General features: G+C 38.5%; 1 protein-coding gene across 1 annotated transcript in view; it reads left to right on the top strand.

Annotated features, from left to right (window-relative positions):
* The window catches only part of LOC121329950 (dual specificity protein phosphatase 8-like), a 76,209-nt gene that overhangs the window by 32,740 nt on the left and 22,266 nt on the right, over positions 1–21,203 (top strand). Inside the window, exon 3 of the mRNA XM_041276058.1 lies at positions 1,652–1,790. Within this exon, the coding sequence (XP_041131992.1) occupies positions 1,652–1,790 (139 nt within the window). The remainder of the gene's footprint in view (positions 1–1,651; positions 1,791–21,203) is intronic.

The raw sequence follows: 21,203 nt of genomic DNA, 5'->3' as shown, positions 1-21,203 counted from the left end.
AAGTGGGTAGTGCTTTTAGAAGGAACAGAAGGGGAAGATGTGTGTCTGAGTGTTTAGAATGTCAAGATGTATTTGTTTATTTGATTTACTCTTGTTTTCACATTTTTAACGATTGATTAATTGTGGTTTTTGACTGAGTATAATAAAGTAACATTTAAAAGTAAAAAATATATATTTAGCTTTCTTTAGCTTAAGTTTATGCTCAAAACAGCAAACACTAACTGTATACAATGTAGTTAACTTTCAATAATAATTTTCTGATACCGTTTGAAAGAAATATGTTGAATAACAAAGTATAATAAATTACTTGCGGCTAAGATGATATGATAGACTTGTTATACTTCTGTGAAAGGAAAGCACTGCTGAGCAGATGTTGCAATTTTTTTCTTCTTTATGAAATATTGGGTATACCTTCCAGGAAGTACCCTGTGCCATTTTTCAAGATGTCTTTTTTTGTGCACCATTTTTTGGTACCGAACACATGTAGACCAAATTAATCGATCGAAGCCCATAGGACTGACTAATAGATTAAAACCCCTAATATATAGTTAGACATACTATATAATGATAAAAGTTAAGAAGATTATTTGCAGTGTGAAATGATTTTTATTATGAGTGATTTGTTGTTTATGTAATGTGGCATTGCTCTTGCTATTGTGATCCAGGAAAGCTGCCAAAATGATTATTTTGAAATACCAGTATGACATGGGGCGCCATTCACTGTGGCCAAAACGCGATTCAATTCAAGACGTCTCAACTCAAGCATCTGTTTTGTCATGTATACCAATCTTAAAGTAAATATTATGCAGAAGTAGATAAGTACAAGGCTTTTATAATCTTTATATTTCCTTCAGCTGCATGCTTGCTATACTTTCATCCCAGCAGTCTCTTCACTTCCCATTAAACTGCTATGCTGGCCTTAACACACAGACAGGGTCTCAAAAACAGTCTCTGTGCCTCTTAACAAGATATTGGATGTTTTTTCCACTTAAAATGCAATTTACCCTCAAAAGCAAAACAGTAGTGCTGTATTGAAATACTTTTAATGAGAAGCATCCCTGTCAGGTTGAATTCACTTTAATATGACACAGGAGGTGGTGTGTTTTTGCCCCCCCCCCCGATTAAAAAAACCCCACATTTCTGGTTAAGTCAGGGAATTTTAATTTTGATAGGTGTTTTTTTGTTTTTTTTGTTTTTGGGTTGTTCCCCACCCCCACCCAATAAGCCACAGTCATGTTGCTAGTGCTGGTGAGAGCTATATTTCGAGGTGTCATTTAAAGTTTGATAAAATAAAAGGCATGTTTATTTTTTGTTTTTCTTGAAGTGTTGCTTTTTTCCCCTCCTCTATGTTGTTGTGTACAGATGCACGTGAAAAGTTTAGTTTAATTTTAGTTTTTAGTTTATTCACTTTGTGCCCGCAGGTCCAGCACAGGAACATCTCGATAGTGCAACACTAATACAAAGAGAGACCAAATAGACCATACTCAATAAAATACAACAATAAAATATACCAAACAATTACTCTGCATCCAAAAATACATACACATGCACATACCAACATATATGAATACATATATGAAGCATGTTTATTTTTGGTATGCATTCAAAGTGATGGTTTTTCCCCCTCTCCTCTTGTTGTGTTGGCGCACAGATGGATGTGAAAAGGAAGCAGGAAGTGGTGGTGTATGACCAGAGCACGCAGGATGCCAGTCTGCTTGCCTCCGACAGCTTCGTCCTCATCCTCCTGGGCAAACTGAACAGCAGCTTCCACCAGGTGTCGCTTCTCACAGGTAGGCTTCCATGTTAATGCTCCATCTCCTCCTGCTGAGTCCTGTAGTAATTGGAAATTACTGGGATTATTACAAATTAGAATACCACATGCCATTGAGGTGACGTTCATTTGACACAGTTGTGTATGTTTAGAGGTTTGCACTGTAGAGAGCTGCTTTGACAATTTACTTCAGATTTGTGCAGTTTTGAAATCTGTGTTCCTAAATACTCGTAGCTCCATTATAACTGCTTTGTTCTGACAGACTTCGTCCACTGTTGTACGTCTTTTTCATCCTGAATTTTGCATGATTTCTGTTTTTTTTTAAATCAGTGTTACATTTCCCAATAATTCTTAACATATTTTACTTTAATATGGCTGAATTGTTACAGCAGTTTCCTGCAACAGTTTTTCACAATCCAGAGCCCATTACTGTACCTACTGAGTAAAGAGAGGATCACTTTGAGGATGTGTAATGGGAGGTGTTGAAACAATGATGTTATAGATTCTTACCCCTGCCTGTAACATTAAAAGCTCTAGGCATGCTAGAGCAAAAGTGTGGCTCTTTTGTGCAAGGTCAAAACATGTCATCTTTTTTATAATGGATTTCTCCAATCTGTAAATTCAGTAGAATTCTTTATTGTATTTATAGTCTAAGTCATGATGGGTAGTGAAATATACAGTAACTGTCTGACACATTTTTGTACATATATTCTACAATTTAAAAATAGCAGGTATCATTTGCAGCCCCTAATTGCACAATGAGCACAGACCTTCTTTCTCATAGCCTGCAATCACTGCTTGCCTCTCAGTGAAATAATTACAGAGTTTCTGTGGAAAGGGCTTTGTGTAATTCTGGAGCAAGCTGCGTGTAATCGGGTTTGCCCTACACAGTGTACTGGAGTGGTCTGTTTGCCTGTGGGTATGTGTCGTACAGTAATGCAATGGCAAGACAGGTCTTAGGGGGCTAACAAAACATTGAGAAACCAATTGGTGAGCATGCATTGGAATGAAAATAATTGGTCATGCTGAGATGAAGTCATTGAATTCCAGTGTAAGGGGATGCATGGTGCATGCTGGGAAGACTTGCCCAGCAGGGTAGGTAGGTGATCGTAGATGTCATCTTGAAATGATTTATTTATAAAGCAGCCAGTTTGGATAACCTCTGAACACCAGCATCCTTCTGCCTTCTTGCCCCAGGCTGTAAAAAGAGAGTTGTTGAACACTGTCTTTAGTCAGATTAACTGGCTTTCATAAGCTGTAGTTTTTGGTTTATCTTCTTTTAACCTCGGCAGAGGTCAACACTGTTATTGGTTTCTTTTAGAAATACTAATACTAGTAAACAGTACAGTGTTTAGAAGAATATGATTTTTAAAATAACATATTGTAATGTCACGTGTAAAATGAAAGCAGGCTCTACACAGGCAATAGCTTTTTACTCAAATTCAGCAGGTTGTTAGCACGGGACAAATAAACAATAAAGGACCACACCAAAGAAAACAAAATAATAAAAATCTCTCTGTGCTAAATTCAAGTCTACCTCTCGCTATCACCGAGACGGCCTCTGTCACTCACTCGCACAACTGCGCTCAGGCATGCACTCCTGTTTATCTCTTCACATTAAACCATGCCCCCGCATCCGCCTTCACTAATCCCAGGCATGCCACTCAGACCCCAGTCTCTCACCAGTATTCTGGGGGTACAAATGCATGTCCAGGATGGGTGAACCCGGACAGACTGGCTAATTTACAGTGTTTGTAAAGTCCTTACTTTCACATTTAAAGCAGAATAAAAAACAAGAAAACGAGGGTGCAACATTAATAAGTGACTAGTCTTTATTAATGTTAATGCACTTGCGAATAGTAATTGTAATGTTTGTAATGTTTTTTTTTTTTTGTTATAGCTTTATTATAACTTTATAAAAGGTGGATTTAATAAAATGTTTCAATCTTTCCAATGAAGGAGGACTGGATCAATAGAGTGGCTGAGCTACGAGAGATCTGAAATGACACAAGCTCTGTGAATGGACATTGGTCAGATTTAACAAGGGGTTGGTCAGATTAAATATCCCTGCCTGGGTGGTTAATTGACCCAGTCATCCTGGAGGCCCACAGAGTCTGCCATTTACCGCAGAGCTTTTACAATCGCCAGGAGTATTTTCCAGTCAGGTATTGGCGCCCCCGTAATAACCTTGTCGCTACCCCCTAGGGGGGCAGGCCACACAGTTTGAAAACCTGTGGTGTAAAGGACGTTTGAATATACAGCGCCATGCAAGTTCAATGTCTTATATGTGCAAAATCAGCATATGCACATTGCTATTAATGGAATAGCACAGTCACAGCATGGTAAAGTATAGATAAGCATTGTAAAAACCAGCAAGGTATGGTAAAGCATATTAATAAGCATATTAACGGCAAACCAGGGTAAGCTATGGGAAATGCATAGTAAAACCATGGGGAAAACATGGGAAAACTGCAGAAATGTCATAGGAAACCTGTATAAGGATTCTCACTTTACCTGGGGTGGAGTCCACATCTCACAGTGATAAAAGTATATGAATTACAGTATATGAGTTAAAACTTACGACATTGATAGATTTTTCATTGAGTTTATGAAGTTTCTTGTAGTATTTATAATGACTGAAACAGAAAATGTTACAAAACGGATCTAAACCACAAGAGGAATCCAAGTGTAAGGTGGCCGCTGAAGTAGAAGTGAATTAAAGTGATGTATTAGTGGTTAATGTCTTTCTCAGACAATGAGCCCCTGCTGGGGCCCTGAACTAATACAACTTGTTATCGGCTCCTCGTAATTAAATCAAAATCAGAGCTGCGTTCTCCCTCAGCTGCTTTTGAAGAGAAAGAAAAGAGTAATCAGCGTATATGTCTCCAACCCATCTGCTAGACGCTTTTCATCTGCATCCCGCTCGCTTTGTGTCGGCCTTCTCCCTGACTCCACAATTAGGACAGGGGAGGTCTCGCACTGCCGCAAGGGAGTCCAGCCCAGTGGCGTGGAAATGATCGATTCCACTGCTTCACAAAGAGGGGAGGAGTGCGAGCCTGGAAGCTGAGAGATACAGGCATTGATGAATCAAATCTTTGGAGACCTGTTCTAATATTACAGCTAGGACGAGTATGTTTCAAGTTTGAGTATTGTTTGAAAGAAATCAAAAAACAAAAATAAATAAATAATCAGCATAATGGCAGCTACAGTATCTCACTTTGTTGCTTAGGAGTAGTTGATGCTCTCATTTGAAAATGAACGCTCCAGACAACTGAGATTGTTCTGAGCAGAGTGAGATAGGTTTTCTAATTAGAGTTCTAATAAATTTTCTTCTTCTGCTGCCCTCAGTTCCAATAAAACAGCTCTGCATTTCATTTTACTGAGCTGCCTTTTGCAAATGCAGATTTGCGAGAATCTACTGTTTTTTGAAATGATTCAATTCCAGAATTTTGCTTCACTTTCTCAGTGGCTTACAGCCCAACTTCTTTTGATTTAGACTGCAAGTCATCCATTATTATAACTAGACCAGCTTGGATTGGACCTTGATCTGCAGTTCATGGCGAAAACCACCATTACAATTAGCAGAACCAAAATTAACCTGTTTGTTTTGTCACTTACCTGTTTCCTAAATCATACTGAGGTACATAGTGTAATGATCTGTATATTTAGCAGTTTTCTTATGAACTTCTTTCAGTACTTCAAACTGTAGTTAGGGTCAGTTCTCTAACAAATGAGAAATCACCGAAATACCATCAGACCCACTGTTAACAATTTCAGATACTTTCGTAAAAAAACAAATATAATCAAATCTAGTAAGAATTTCAATGTCTAGGGATTTCAAATCAAACAGGGTCATTTGCCATCAGATCTTAAAGCCAACACCAACCTGCTCAATAAGTCTGTACTATTTGTTAACTTAAAGGATTTGTTCCCCACATGTTACGATTGAATCAGCCTTTGTATTTGAGGTCCCTTGCAGGAATACATATGAACATTAACATGAAGGACAGCCAGTGAAGGCGTTTTCATGTATTTGCTGGTCTGTAAAAGGCATTGACTTGACTTCTGACTTGGGTTCAGAGTCGAATACAGGACCATTTGCTATTCATTGTTCGGATTCAGGAAACCAGAACTCATTTACACGCTAAATCATTGTAATAAAACGTTACCACAGTCATTATTACCATAAATCAACTTTACAAATGGGACTACTAGCTGATATATTGCTTCTGTTAATGCACTTATGAGAAACGGGGAGGGGATTTTTTTTAATTAATTTGCTCAAATATGGGCTAGAAAAGGTCCCTGCTGCATGATATTAGTTCCAACATTTGTACCCCACGGTCAATCCCCGAAGCAATTTTTATAAAGGAAGAAGATGAAAAATTTTATTTATTTGATAAGTAGATCAATCGCTTTTCATGAAGTGATGGATCTTGCAGTCAGAGCTCTGCCTTTATTCCAGCTTGTAGACTGAAGTGAATTGACTGGTAATGAAACAGACTAATGTGAGCTAGGAGGAAGAGGCTGCAGATTATATCTGTGCAGTTACTTCATACATGTGTATGTGACGGAAATATAATGAATTCTGGTTGTAAATCTCCCTCCCGACCTGTGAGGGCGCTAAGTAGCAAAAGGGTAAGTCTTTGGACGAGCTGGCCTGACAGTTCATTTCCAGGGTCGGGAAGTCGGTCAGCCTGGAAGAAGGCGAGACTCCGTTGCAGGAACGTATTGACCTGGAAAGTAAACTATATAGCAGCCTCAGGCAATAGAGACAGCTGCAATCATTTACCAAGGGGTCATGCGTGATAGCATAAAGGGGACAGAGAATCGTAAATCTTTTCCTTCGTTTTGGTTTGTGTTTTAAACCTGTGAGAGAACCTGTGATAAAGTCATGAGTGTTTGTTTTTGTTTGTCTTGTCTATAACTGTTACTTGTGTGTTCATAGACGTCTAACACGTTCCAGAGCTATCGCTAAGGGCCAACAGTAAAACCCCGAAAATTTAACTTTTGTCACTCTGTAAACTGTATCGCCCACCACAAGCACTACAGCACACACCCAGGACTGGTGACCGTGTTTGTATATTGTGGGAGAGATACGCGTGTTTATTATTTAGGGCTGCAAATCCCTGTTACTGTCCTCCATGCTTTATGCATCGCTGTGTATAACTGGAGCTTATTATTTGGTCGCCAATAAAATACGCTTTTCCATACCGGATTACAAATCTCTGTTTTATTCCTACACTGTGTCACATCTGCACCTGTTAATAATCAGCAACCACTTTGCCACAATGTGCCATCAAGAATGTTATGATGTATATTAGAATAAGATCTATGTGTATAACCACTTATAATGGAACCCAGACCCATAATTCTTTAAACAAGTGTAGGTCGTTACTAAACATTTGAGGCCAGCATTGTGAATAGAACAGTATTGCGGGTAAGATTTGGAAAATTGATTTTCGCTTTTATTCTTGCATCAACGTTAACATACACAACCTGGTTTTAAGATGAATAACACATTACCGAAGTTTGTAAAGGTGATGTTATTCTCCCCTGGATTCTTTTCTTGACAGATCTTCATGCTTAGCTGTGGAAGGTCTGAGAACTTATATCACAGGGAGCATTGTCTGGTTATTACTGCCGTTTAGCTCCCCCCCCTTGAGCATAATGTAATAAGAAAGGGGCCAGTTGTATCCTGCAAAACATTTGGTGAAGTGAAGTAAGTGACAATTTCAGAACAAAGACAAATTGGGGGATTTGAATAGACCCGTGTAACCTTCTAAAGGGGAAAATAGAAGACAGAGGCCTTTGTTTAGGGTTAAATGGGAATCCTCACGTGCCGGCTGTCAGTCAGTCCGTCCGCCTGCCTGTCTGTCACACTCTCCATGCACAATACATGCCTTGATGTTAATCTTCTCCAAATTTTTTTATCATACACTCCTTGCCTCCTATAATGTTTGAGATTGCATTTGACTATAATCCGACTCTTGATTTTTGTACATGTGTATATTAAAACTTGTAGGTGTGCGGTTCTTACCTGTTTTCTAACCTGTAAATCTCTTGTTTTCTATTACATCTCTTTTGTAATATTAAATCTGCTATCTAAGACCAATGACCTACGTTCTCTCGCCTCTCATACCTGGATTTTAGTCCATTACATTTTTGGCCCAACCGTAGCTCCAAGTGGACACTATGCAGTGGTCCATATCACAGAAGCACTGCATAATTCCTTGGCTCTGCTTGAGATGGGCCCTGGATTGCTCACAAGGAGTGGGTTTACCAATATGTTGTCCTATCGTCTGTATGGGTGTCAGAGCGAAACACTATTCACACTCGAGGAGACTTTTAAGTGTGGCTTGTTGCAGAAATGCAATTAATTGTCACACAGAACAGAAGGAACATGTCTCCTTGATTCATGAGCAAGGAATGTTCACCATTTGACATCTGCTTAAATGTTTTATGAGGGCAGCAAATCAAGCCCCCTCCACACAGCTCTCCACAATGATGCTAGGAATCTGTGTAGAGTCACGCAAGGGGGTAAGGCGTCTGCAAGGAAAATCTGCTTTTTACTGTACAGTTTGCAGGCTTCTCATTACCAGTTCAAAGGGCACAGTAAAGGTTGCATAAAAATAATCATTTCTGAACTAATTTGTACTTTAACATTACACTAGGCTATTTTAAGTGAAGTCTGGTTTTAATATAAGTGTAAGATCTTGTATGTGAATAGCTTGCATCCCCCTTTTGCTGTGCTTGTAATTGAATGTAAAACGACAAGAAACTGAAGTGAAGTTGACAAATATTACAGGTAGTGCCTACTTCAGTGTACTCTAGTAGTTTTACCTTGGAGTTCTGATTGAGTTGTGAAGTTATGGATGAGAGCTGGTGATTGACAGCAAATGTGGGAATGGACAAAGAGACCAACCCTTTATTTGATGCAAGAGAAATGTACTGTAGCTTGCTTATTAGCAGATTTATTAAGGCAGACTTGTCTTTGGCTGTATGCTGCCAATAGTGTAGTCCTAGAAATGGCTAGCGTTTAAATTGTGCCTTTTAAACTGAGCAGAGGGTTTTTCCTTCTTTGCCAGTTTGTTACAAGCCCTGTCTGGGGCTAGGAGCTAATCTAATCCCTGCTGAGAGGAGAATGAGGTGTGACAGAAATACATGGCAGAGTGTATCAATGTGGTAATCATTTCATTACACAAGGTTGAGAAGCAGCATTGCTAAGAGCAGTCTTCCCCAACCTTTAGCAGACTCTAAATATAAGACAGACACCCCACCATTGATGCAGCCAGTCCTGGAAAAATAACAACCTCTGATTTGGTTCAACAGCATCACATGACCGTGCGCATATATAGCATATACCATGGCTTGCATGCTAATGAGCAGCTTCACACTGAATAAATCACTCTGCACCACTACATTCTAAATTCCATGACAAACTGCCATTTTAGTTAGTTACAAAACCACTGCCAAAAATGAGTGGCATTTCACCTATTTCCTTTAATATATTTGGAGATGAAACTCCACATAACTGGTACAACATCAACTTTCTGAGTGAAGACAGCAGTCCATCTGAAATAAATAAATAAAATAAGTGCACCAGCAAGAGTAGACTACAGCATGGGCTGGTTAATGTACTTAAAGAAAAAATATGAACATTCATTTTATGGAAATAAGTCCAGCAAATTTTATGCCAGTGCATCAAGTTCAACTGAGAACCAGTATTCAGTCTCCAGTTTTAAAATGCTGAGCTGGACTAAATACATATTTTAACAGTCAAAGTTTTAACATCTCTGCTGACAGCGAGTTTAAAACCAGCAATAATGTATTCCTGTCAGTCAGGAATACTCTTAGAAATGCAGGTAACAACAAGGCCAGGAAACTGAGGTACTGTCCCCTGACACCGCAGTCGGATTGGTGCGTAAAGTCTGGTTCGATCGTCAACTTAATCTGGCACGACTTGGACATGAGGGTGTCAACAACTAACAAAACATATTTTGAGATCCAAAATGATGAAAATCTACTAGAATATGTGTGCCTCACATGTAACGTGTGCCTCACTACTTCCTTAGTGTCATTTGAAATTCACAATAAATGTTCAATGTATTTTTAATAAGCAAATATGAATTAAATTAAATTTGGGACTATTAATTATTTTTCTTCCCACAAATGGCAGGTAGCCGTGTTATAAGCAGTATAAACCACTTCGGGCCGTGTGGATCTGATGATATATACCATTTCTGTGGTGGTTAAAGGCGTGGCATATATCATGGGAACCGCACACCTTACATATACACATTTTATATATATAGATAGATAGATAGATAGATAGATAGATAGATAGATAGATAGATAGATATATTACACACACACACACACACACACACATTTAGTATTTTATCCAAAGCGACTAATAGAGACTCAGGGGTGAACTATGCATCAACAACTGTTGTTGCAGAGTCACTTACAATGTGTAACTGCAGCGTACAAAAATGAAAAAAGACGTATTAAAAAATTATTTATTTCAGGACGTTTCATCTGAAGAAAGGCTTTTGTCTGAAAAGTCCCACAATAAGTGTTTTTTAATCATTTAAACATGCTGCTAACCCCACTCAAGATCAGAGCAGTAAGAAACCCTGACATGTTTTTAAATGCTTGAAAAATGAAGTCTTTAACTGGATTTCAACACTGAAGGAGAATCAGAAAGCCTAATAACTTGAAATTACTGAATAATTACTGAAACGATGAGCTGTTGGGGACTTTTCAGTACTGGTAAAATCCAGCATCAGAAGACTTTGCAGTCATAAGGAAGTATCAGTCCTGATGAATTTGGTTTAAGGAGTTTGCAAGCGGGTATATGCTGATACATGTGTGATCAGATACTTGCTGATATAGGCACGTGATTATAAATGTAAGAGTATTTTTAAAGGAGGAAACCTTTTCAGAAGTGACCGCACTCTGCTGAATGTGTTCTTGTATGGGTTAGACTGTGTAATCCTGGCCTCTAGCTTGTTTTTCTCCCTTGTTTTCATGGTAGATTGATTATCAGATGAATCGTTCAGGAACGCTTCATATCCGGTGTGATTTACAAGTTCATTAAGAGCTGCGATGACTTCATATCTGTGCTATGCTGGATGTGGGCTTCTCCTGGCTCACACTTTTCCAATTAAATTAGTGTCAGTTTTGATTCATCACACGCAAAGCACAAACAAAACCAAAACAAAATAAATACCAAATGTACTTGGTATGAAAAAAGAAATGCACTTCAGTAAAGCTGAGATACAGTTGGGTTCAATGTTAAGCTTTCTAAATTGAAATAAATGTGGAATGTATTCAACTGAAGTTGATAAGAGCTCTTTTTGCATCTAGGTTGTTTACGATTTGTCAAGTGCAAATGAGTTTGTCCAAATAACAAACTCAAGAGGTATCTATGCTGCAGTATACAGTGGAGAGATGCGTTTTTAGAAAAATGCTAACACTTGTATTCTGTATAAAAGTTGTGTGTTGCATATATTGGCTCAGTAGATTTATTCTTCAAATGTTATCTGCAAAAAAACGGAAGGTGCCTGCAGGTAAACCCTGCAAAACAGGAAAAGGAAATGCACCTATTGCTGTTTAATTCCAGGTCTTGTAAACCCATTTCTTGCTCATTTTCGGTTTTCCTTTCTAAAAGATTGTGCTGCTGACGATTTGGAGCAAATAGCTTTGAAAACACTTGACTGTGAATATTGAGTACTTCATAGTGTGTACCATTATCTTAACCACATGCTTATCCAGCCATACAGTCAGGATCGAGTCATCTCTGTGAAAGTGACAGATTGGACACTGTACACTGCTGTACATGTTGCATTAAGGCTTTGGCAAATATTAGGGTTCCAGGCCTTCTGGTATTATCTCTTCCGGAGTTCCCCATCCCACACTTTTGTTTAAACTGACTTACATTGTGTGTTGAAAACAAGCATGATTGCAGCTTTGTAATTAAGGGATCTGTCTGCTTTATGAACGATCCTATTTGAGATTTTGCGGTTGCCTCTAATGCAGTGTTGCTGTGTAAATAAACGGTCACAGCAAGCAAACCCAGGGTATTTTCAGATGACGACAGGGTAAGGTTTAGAACCAGCCAACCACACTCTTTTGATTTCTTCCGTTCAGAACGGAGGGACTTCTGTAATTACTTTTTATGCAAATTCTGAGGTTCTAGAAATCAGACCCATTCCTCATCTGGCCAGACTGGTACAATAAGCAGGTTGAGGGTTTTTCCACTGTGAATGCTTGGATCCTACTCAGTCTTAACACTGGCTGGATATATCATCTAAGAATGATCACTGTAAAAAAGATTTAAAAAGAGCATGATATTATACATATGTAGGGTTAACAGGTAAAATAACTACTTTAGGGTCTGGATGGTGGTTTAATTCGTTCAATTAAACAATTTAGAACAACTCTAGGAAGGGCCTGCGGTAGTGTCTTGCCAACTTTTGTATAATTGTAGTGCATTTTATATGACAACACGTCTCAACAGCTTCTAAAAAAAGAATAACTGGGTCATGACTTATGCATGACAAGTAGATTAACCCAACACAGATACTATAACACCTTTTCAAAGGTCCTGCTCAAACGAGAATACAACTCTTGAGGCATGCATACTAGGGGAAAATCCCATTGATAGGTGCTGCAATACAACATTTAGCCACTAGATGCCCTAAATTAAAGTCCTATTCACAGTAGGGCTGTCAGTTAAGCAGCTATCTGCTTTGCTTATGTTCATATTATCTCTGTATTGCAGGGGCTATGTGTATTGCTCAGACCTGCCCCTTTTTTTTCGGCTTTTCTCGGCTCCTATCGGTCTCACTCGGCTATTCAAAGGCTATTTCCGGAGAAAAAACGACCGGAGACCTGTGCTTGACGTCTTTTTGATGATGTCGGACAGGGTCCGACATCGGACCAGAAAGGGAAAATAGGACATACAAAATTTATTACAAACAGATTGCAGTACTTTGGAGTGTAATCTATATAAACTAGACACGAGTTTATGAAAACAGTCATATATTATATTTTACGTTTTTTGAATATTGTTAAATATTCATTATATAAGTTCTTTTTGAAACTCCAAAGAAGCGCAAACTATATACAGTCAGTTTTCTTCAATGTGCACAATTTATTTACAGGCTGTTTACCAGGAATATAAGCCTGTCAGATTCAAGGCGGAGCACTTTTTTGTTTGTTTACATCGAATACACATAGGGGCATACTTACAAAGCATTTTTAAAATTGATTCGCTGGTAGGATGGGAGCAGCAAATCAGATGGTAGTTAACATGAGCAGGAGAAGAAGAGCACGCCCACTGCTTGTTTGGCAGAAATGCTGTAAATAGCAAGGCAGGACGGCGTTCAGTGTGTTTTCGTTGATAAACTTAAGCAATGTTACTAACAATGCGCGTACCAAAATGTAAGTATTTAATCAATTATTCAATATTTATATCGATGTATATAACGAGGAATGGAATCGATCGAAAAATCAGTTTTCCATTTAATTGTAGCAGCCCTAATTCACAGCAATGATGTGAATTTAACCCTCTTTTCATGATGATGGCAGACATACCAGTTAAACTGGAGTAGTTTCCCTCATTTTTGGACGACTGCAGTACAGGAACCTTCTGTATTGTTCATTCATTACTAAGCTAAGATTATTAATATCTATATTTAGTATTCTTGTTTTTACTTAGAGCTGTCAATTAATCGCAGTTAACTTTTGCGATTTAACAAGTAAATTTTTTAGGGAGATTCATTTTTTTAACACACGTTAATTGCACTCCTCTGTCTTGTCCCTCTTAGCATACCGTAATTCATAGTCTGTGGCACCATTTAAATACACTCGAGTGCATTCTAGGATTGAATGAGTGCAGTCATTTTTTGAATATAAAATTAGTCATGGCACCACATTATGTAGCAAAGCACTCAGACTGAAGGATTTGTGAATGGGAAGTTTATTTAAAAAAAAAAAAAAAAAAAAAAACTTCCTGACAGTTCATTGGATAAAAAAGAGGGTTACCTGTATCTACTGTCAAAATGAGTCGCAGCATCACAGGAGTGGATCTAGTCTGCTGTAGGGAGGGATGTGACTGCACCCGGGCCCAGCCTCTGCTAGGACCCATACCAAAGATATTCTATAATATCTTTGCCCATACCATTTTTTTTTTTTTCGAAGTCCATTATCGAAAAACAAAAAACTCTTCTCCTGGTGGTTCAAAAATAAACCGTGGCAAAGTTGTACTGTCAATCAAAACACACAGTAGCAAATCAGAGCTGCACAGGCGGGACTCGGCGTGAAACATTATAATAGGTCAGTGTCAATTAAAAAACAATAGACTGTTCCATTTACGGGGGTGTTGCATTTCTTTCATTATAACAAACAGTTTACCAACAAGGTATATAATCACTTTAATTCTCTGTGCAAACTCCTACAGCACACGTCAATTTTCCATAATAGACTTGCCTGGTTAAAAAAAAAAAAAAAAAAAAAAAAAAAAGCACTCTGTGTAAGTAAGCTAACTTTTCCACAGTTATGGTAATAAGTATATAACGTACAGTATATCAAATATGCCATCAGAACACAAGTCGGGTTGTTCAAAGCAAAAAGAGCAAAAAAGACAGCTAGAAATTTCCCAAAAAGTAGCAGAAAATGCTAAAAAATAAAAAAAAAAAGTGTACATTAAATGGTTTAAAAGTGGGCCGACAACAGCAGATGGAAGTATAGCGTGGCAGCGGAACTGCCAACCTTCTCCTCGCACCAAAAATAAACAACAGTTGAGCCAAAGGAAAGACGAGAATTGGAGATATCGGATTGGAAATGTACAACAACAGCAAATACAAGGTATTGAATCATGTATTGTAAACCCGGTACCCAGTCAGGCACCTTTGTGTGATTTTTATGATCCAGCTACTTGGCCTGACTTTTGTACCAAAGAGCTAAGAGTTGAAATCATGAAACATAAACCTGTGCAGCTAAAGAAACTGACGTTGAATTCCCCAAAAATCACACAGTATTTGTACTCATTTTTGGAACAAAACTTCAATTATTTTTATTTTAGATTGAGTGTTTTTTCAGCGTCTGAATTGTATTCAAGCTGGGATGATACCTGCCAAGTTTAATGTTGATTGGTTACACGGCGTTTGAACAGGAGCAGTTTGAAGTCTTGGGAAGAATCTTCGCAATAACAATAGGCATCCAGCTATTCTGGCTTGGAAGCCTAATAAAATCTTTACAATAACAACAGGCTTCCCCAGCCATTCTGGTTTGGAAGCCTAATAATAGCATCAGTAATAAAACAAACTTAAGTAAGATGTATGCCTTTAATTGTATCAATTAAATATCCAATTAAAATCAAGATTAATCTTTTTTTAATTGCTTGACAACCCTATTTTTAATTTTTATACAGATATGGCAAACAAAGGGTTAATCTACTTTACAAGAAATGTTGCTATATTCTCTCTCTATCAGTTCCAATGAAAACCCTGGTTTAGACTCCAATGGAGAAATAGCTACGACCAAAAATATCATTGTGTAACAGTATATATGTTGCACACAGGTTTATTTTATAGAGGTACTAGTTTGGGGGTTTAAATATGGGATTAAAAAATAAACTCAAACCTTTAAATTCCATTCAGGGTGTAGAAACGAGGGATAAAACCTTTACCCAAAACTGTTGACAGTTACCAATTAACCTGTTGTGAGTGTGCATGACTGCACAGCGGTGAAGCCAAAGTTCTGTGTTCTGTTTTTATAAATTAATTTCTGTTTATTTTGTTGAACTGCTTTGTAAATAACAGTAAAACGGTAAAAAAATAAATAAGTACAGCAGCTCGCAAAGGCTGATGCAATGTGATCCTCTTCTCCGAGAACTAGCGCTGAGCCATCTGTCACTGTTTTTTCACTTTATTTAAATGGACAGGATCACTGACGCGTCCCAGATTTAAAGGGTTCCTGGTTTCTTTAATGACACAGCATTTATTATCAAGGTTAGACAGCATTGAGTTTTGTGGGTTTGTGTGAGTAAGAGTCAGCTAAGATCAGCCCCATCTCTTAAAGGTAGAATAGTGCTTACCCAAAGTAACTGTTCTATTGAAATGTTAAAGAACTTCATGTTTCTTTTTATATCAGACAGAAATGTTGAAATGTATCTTTTATAACACCCATATTTCCAATACAGTAGGTGATAAAACTTGCAAATATGTTACTGCTAGAAATTGCCAGCCTGAAGTTTTACAACAAAGTTATTGTCACAAGAACACAGTGTATGTAGTCACATGTCACAGGATCCACTAGACCTGTTTTTTTTTATAGCCAGGGTCAGTGCCCCATATACACCACCCCCACCCCCACCCCACACCCTACCCCCCAGCCAAAGGTTTCTGGACCATAGGTTTCAAAAGTTTTTATGATACTGAGCCAAGCGTTGGACTGGAGGCAATGAGATTTATGTAAATGTTTGTTTTTTTCAGCGCTCAAAGGGTTTAGATCATCTGCGTGCTTCCATATGATTAATTCTGCAGCTGTGAGATGTTTTGAAAAGCCTCTGATTCCGAAAGGTTGGCAGGTTCTCAGTTTTAAAAAAAAAAAGAATAAATAATCTAGGATACTTAATGGAATCTGGGATGTAGAAATAAAAATGAAAAGGCTTACTGCCAGGTCCTTTTCTTTTTCATTCTGGTAGTTTTAGGGGTGTGGGTATTAAAAGATGAACCTCAAAAGTTTCCCACAATCATAGAAAACACTGCATGAATAATTACTCACGGAAAATCCACACTTAAGTCCTTGCAAGTATCTCATAGATTTAACAATGTTGCTATGGATTACTGTATGACGCAGCAGTCATTGCTTATTACATGACTGCAGAGTGCACATAACAAACAGGTAATGACCACGGCGCAAGACAATAAAGCTGTTACCAAGCTTTTGTTTTAAAAAATAATAATAATAATAATTAAAAAGTACCGTATATAAGATGCTGTGTAACTGTAATGTAGTGTAGCTATCTGGTGGGTTCCCCACAAGCAAGCATCTTAACCACAATGCAAAAGAGCTGGGCTTGTCTGCAATGGCAGTGCATCACACAACACTGCCCGTTACACTCTTTTCCCATTAACTTCAGCGATCGGCTGCAGCCAGTCAATGAGAACCAGGTCATGACACCAAGGTAACAGGGCAGAGGCTGGGTGGAACTGGGTTAACAGCAGTACATCACATGACACTCCCCATTACACAGTGTGGATTTGTGTAATTGTGGCAGGGGGCCTTGCTGAATGAATCCCCATGTTTAGCATTGTTTTCCTGGGTTGTGTTGGGACTTGCCAGTGGGCTTGCACACGTGACGGGAGGTACCGAGCCCAAACTTTTCCCCAAACTTGTCCCCTCTTCAAAAGGATTTCTTACGCAAGGTGTTCTCCAAGTGGAGTGGCTTCCCAAATGATATCCATTTACTACCAATTAAAGTTTGGGTTTGCAAATTCTGGACCTAAATTTAGCCGTCAGATAAAATGTAATCAGTGTTTAGCAAAAATTTCTACTACAGTATACGGCATTGCAGCCTTTAGCAACCTGATATCAAATCAATATGATGTAGGCATCATGACTCCTTAAGAATGAGTGCAGCTCGTTGACTGCTGCTTTTTAATGCTGAACAATGACATCATCCTGAACAATGACATCATCTGCAACACCACTCGGAATTGTTTTGGATATCAGCTTTCCCATTCTAAATGGAAATCGTTTTGCTTACAGGACGGTGTTCTTGTAATGCAGTCAAAGATCTGCGATCATGCCCCTGGAGGTCCATAACAAAAAAGAAAATCAATAATTTCATTCAGAAGAAGCTTAGTCTACCAGGGGTGAGGTAGCTTCCCAAGGGAACTCATATCCATTATTGTGAATAGGTCTCTGCTATTTTTAGGCTTGTTCTGCCTAGTGCAGCTGATCTAGCGCATCTGGCTTCCAGTAATTGCTTTGCCTCTATTCATTCATTCTGTGAGCCGCAAGGACATTGAGTGACTTTGCACACTTGATGTCCTTGTGGCTGTCAAGCTGGGGTTCGAATACATGGCCTAGCACCAAACTATGCTTGCACTCTGCTGTACCGGATGGACTTGGAGAGAAGACGGGTGTGAGAAGAACTCTACAGAGGCCACGGGTTTACAAGATAAATACATAAATTAAGATAACTGAAATTTCAGCCCCCAACCAAGTCGCTCTTGATCGGATTGAATGTTAACTGAAAAGATGTTTTTTGGAAGCTGGACTGAATCAAGCCGTTGACTGTAGAAGGAATCCAGTATGTGTTGCTGTGCCGATTTGTCATATCTGCAGCAGTGTGCTGTCTCAGCCCGACCGCAGAGGATTGTTTAGTTCAATGCATTTTTTGTTCAAATGCAGTATCCTCGTAGTACCAGCATGTGTGTAGGGCTTGTGATACTGCAGATGCGAGCTGGAGTTTGAGTTCGCCACTCGAATGTATTAAATGGGGTGGTGCTGTGAACACAGAGATCCCTGTGTTTGAATTCTCACTCTGTGCATGGGTGTGGTTATCAGGGTGTATGTGGAGCAGTGAGACGGAGAGGTCTGCAATAAATTAACTACCTGGAAATATTCCAATATAAAAGTGTTACACTTACGTCTGTAGGATAGTGGTACAAAGTACGAACATCACTGGGACAATGGAAAACAATTCCCCTTATTAATTCAAACAGTTTACCCTGCCGTTTTATTGTGTGTATGTTTGCTGCAGTACTGCATTTCTACAATATAAATTGTTCCTGTACTTGTTTGTTTTGTATTGGAGATCACTCTGATAAAAACATTGCTCAAGCATTCTCATGAAACATACAGTAGGCATAAAGAAAAAAACCTTTATTGAAATGTGCTATGGTATTCTGGCTTGTTGCCAGGTAATAATGCTTTCTTTTCAAGGGAAACCTTTGCTGTAGCCATCTGCAGTTGCAATTGGATTGTAGTAGCAGTACTACCTCTAGTGGTTGAACATGGAATGTATCTTCACAATGCAGTGCCATTACAGTTATAGGTTTGAGTTTTTTGTTGTACAGAAAAGGGCTATTACCCAAGATTTACCAATTGAAAAGTTGCTTTGAAATCATCACATTATTAACAAGTATGTTACACTTATAGTACAACACACTTGATTTTTCTATTGCGAATTTCATGACCAATATAATGGCTCTGCTTTAATAACTATGGTAGCACCTTTAGACCTTGATTTAATTCAGACCCAATCACAAAACGATTACCAAAAAAATAAATAAGTAGCTCAAGCCTAAAAACACATACTTCTTTAATAGTCAATATCATTGATTCAATCAAAATCATCTGGTAATGGATCACACAATTGTGGCTCAGCAAACCAGTGATCTTCTGAAATGGGTGGTGTGCTATAAGAAGTGAAAATATGGGTGATATGCTATATATATATATATAATAGATATATATATATATATATATATATAATATATATTATATATATATATAATATATATCTATATATATATATATATAGTGATTCAGTACAATATCCACACAGAATGCAGTTTTGTGGTGAGGATGGTGCATGGCTGGGCGTGGGTTAAATCTAGAGGGAGGAGTCTCCACACCAATCTGACATGCCCCACCACCTGTGGTAGAACACTCCTCAGCTTCAGAGATATGATAGTTTTAATTAAGGACCACAGGTCCTTAATTAAAACTATCACATCTCTGTTAAATAAATAGAGAGAGCAGGAGAGGGGAAAGTTATTACCTGTGGAGAAGAAGCAGTGTAACTGCAGTTTTTACAACCAGGAAGATATTATTATTATTATTATTATTATTATTATTATTATTATTATTATTATTATTATTATTATTATTTCACAACTGAAGCCATCAATGCAAGTTTCAAGTTATCTTACTAGTTATCTGTCTATCAAATGGCTTAAAAGGTAGCAATGAAACTGAAGTGCCATGTGCTAAGGTGTCAGACTTCTTCAAGAGTTACATATATGGCACATAGACAGTGCAAGAACCTGTAAACACTTACTGCAACCATGGAGCGTCAAGCACTTCAAATAATGCATGTTTCTAGTTTAAGAAAGTGGGGCTTTTAAAGTACTTGCACTGATGGCTTTAATTTACTTAGCTAGTCTCAGACTTCAGTGAACATTAATCTGCCTCACTAAGTTTTATCTGAGAGAGGCCTGGGAGTGAATGGTAGACAGTGGGTGTTCAGGTCAGGATTGAGGGGCACTTGCTTGCAGAGCTGTGAGGGGAAGCTGTAATGGTGCTGCCTGCACTGTGCCTGTCTTAACATTTAAAGCACAACAATAAATCCTTAAAAATAAACTAATAAAATACAACCGCCTACTTCACTTTATTGTCTAGGTAAGTACCACATTGATTGAGCGTCTATCTTTCTGGTGGTCTTCGCTTCACTTTAAATCGTCTCAATAACATAGTCGTATTCACACGCATGTACACAGGCACAGTGCTGCATAATAGACTTGGGGGTTCACTGCTTCTCCAGGGTAGATTCACAGCCCACATGTTCTGATTTAATTACCCTCTCTGATGTTCTCATCTGGCAATTCAGGGCTGCCCTCCAGGTCGCAGACTTCTCTGTGTGACCTATAGTGTGGGGCTTCATCTGTACTGTACATGAGGACTGGGTAGAGGTTAGCTTTGTATTCACAGTAAATACACTACATGATCATTTTATAATGGTCTTTTTTTCTATAATATACTATATTATGTACTGCAGTATACTAAAGAAAAGCATTACAGAGCAATCAATACATTTACTAGCAAGAGTTACTTTTTTGTGGGGTTACAGTAGACCATAGTTTCTGTAAGGCATACCATTTTACAGTGAGATGTTTCATCCCGCGAGTGTACACTAAACTATCTCCCTATTGTAAACACACTCTGCTTGCAGACGCTTCCGTAACTAATTCAGATTATCCCCATTCAATACCAAGATCCCTGCCTATCTAATTTTGAAGCAGCCCATCAAAAAACAAACGCATCTAAATCACTCTGCTGTTTGTTTTCTAGTCCTCCCATGATGTGTTTTTGAAAGCGAGGAACACAAGCTCGCGGGCTGAGCTTGCCAAATGTTCCCGGCATGACGTTATCCCAAAGCATTTCTTCAGCCCCCTCGGGAGGAGAGCTGACTGTTCCATAACCTCTGCTGTCTTAAAGGAGCCATGCCATCAGCAGCTCCTGTGGAACAAACACAAAGAGGAGCAGCCGGCTTCAGACCGTTTGAGGGCAGGCCTGGTCTTCTGAAGTCAATCTGGGTCTCGTTAGGTGGGGGAGGGGGGGATGACAATCCCTTTTGTTAATTTTTTTTAGGGTACATGACAGAAGGGACATTCTTAGTGCGGCATTT

Source organism: Polyodon spathula, chromosome 17 (genome assembly GCF_017654505.1).
Source record: "Polyodon spathula isolate WHYD16114869_AA chromosome 17, ASM1765450v1, whole genome shotgun sequence".
Taxonomy (NCBI): Eukaryota; Metazoa; Chordata; class Actinopteri; order Acipenseriformes; family Polyodontidae; genus Polyodon; species Polyodon spathula.
The sequence above is the reverse complement of the archived record's forward strand: the minus strand, read 5'-3'. Positions and strand labels throughout refer to the sequence as shown.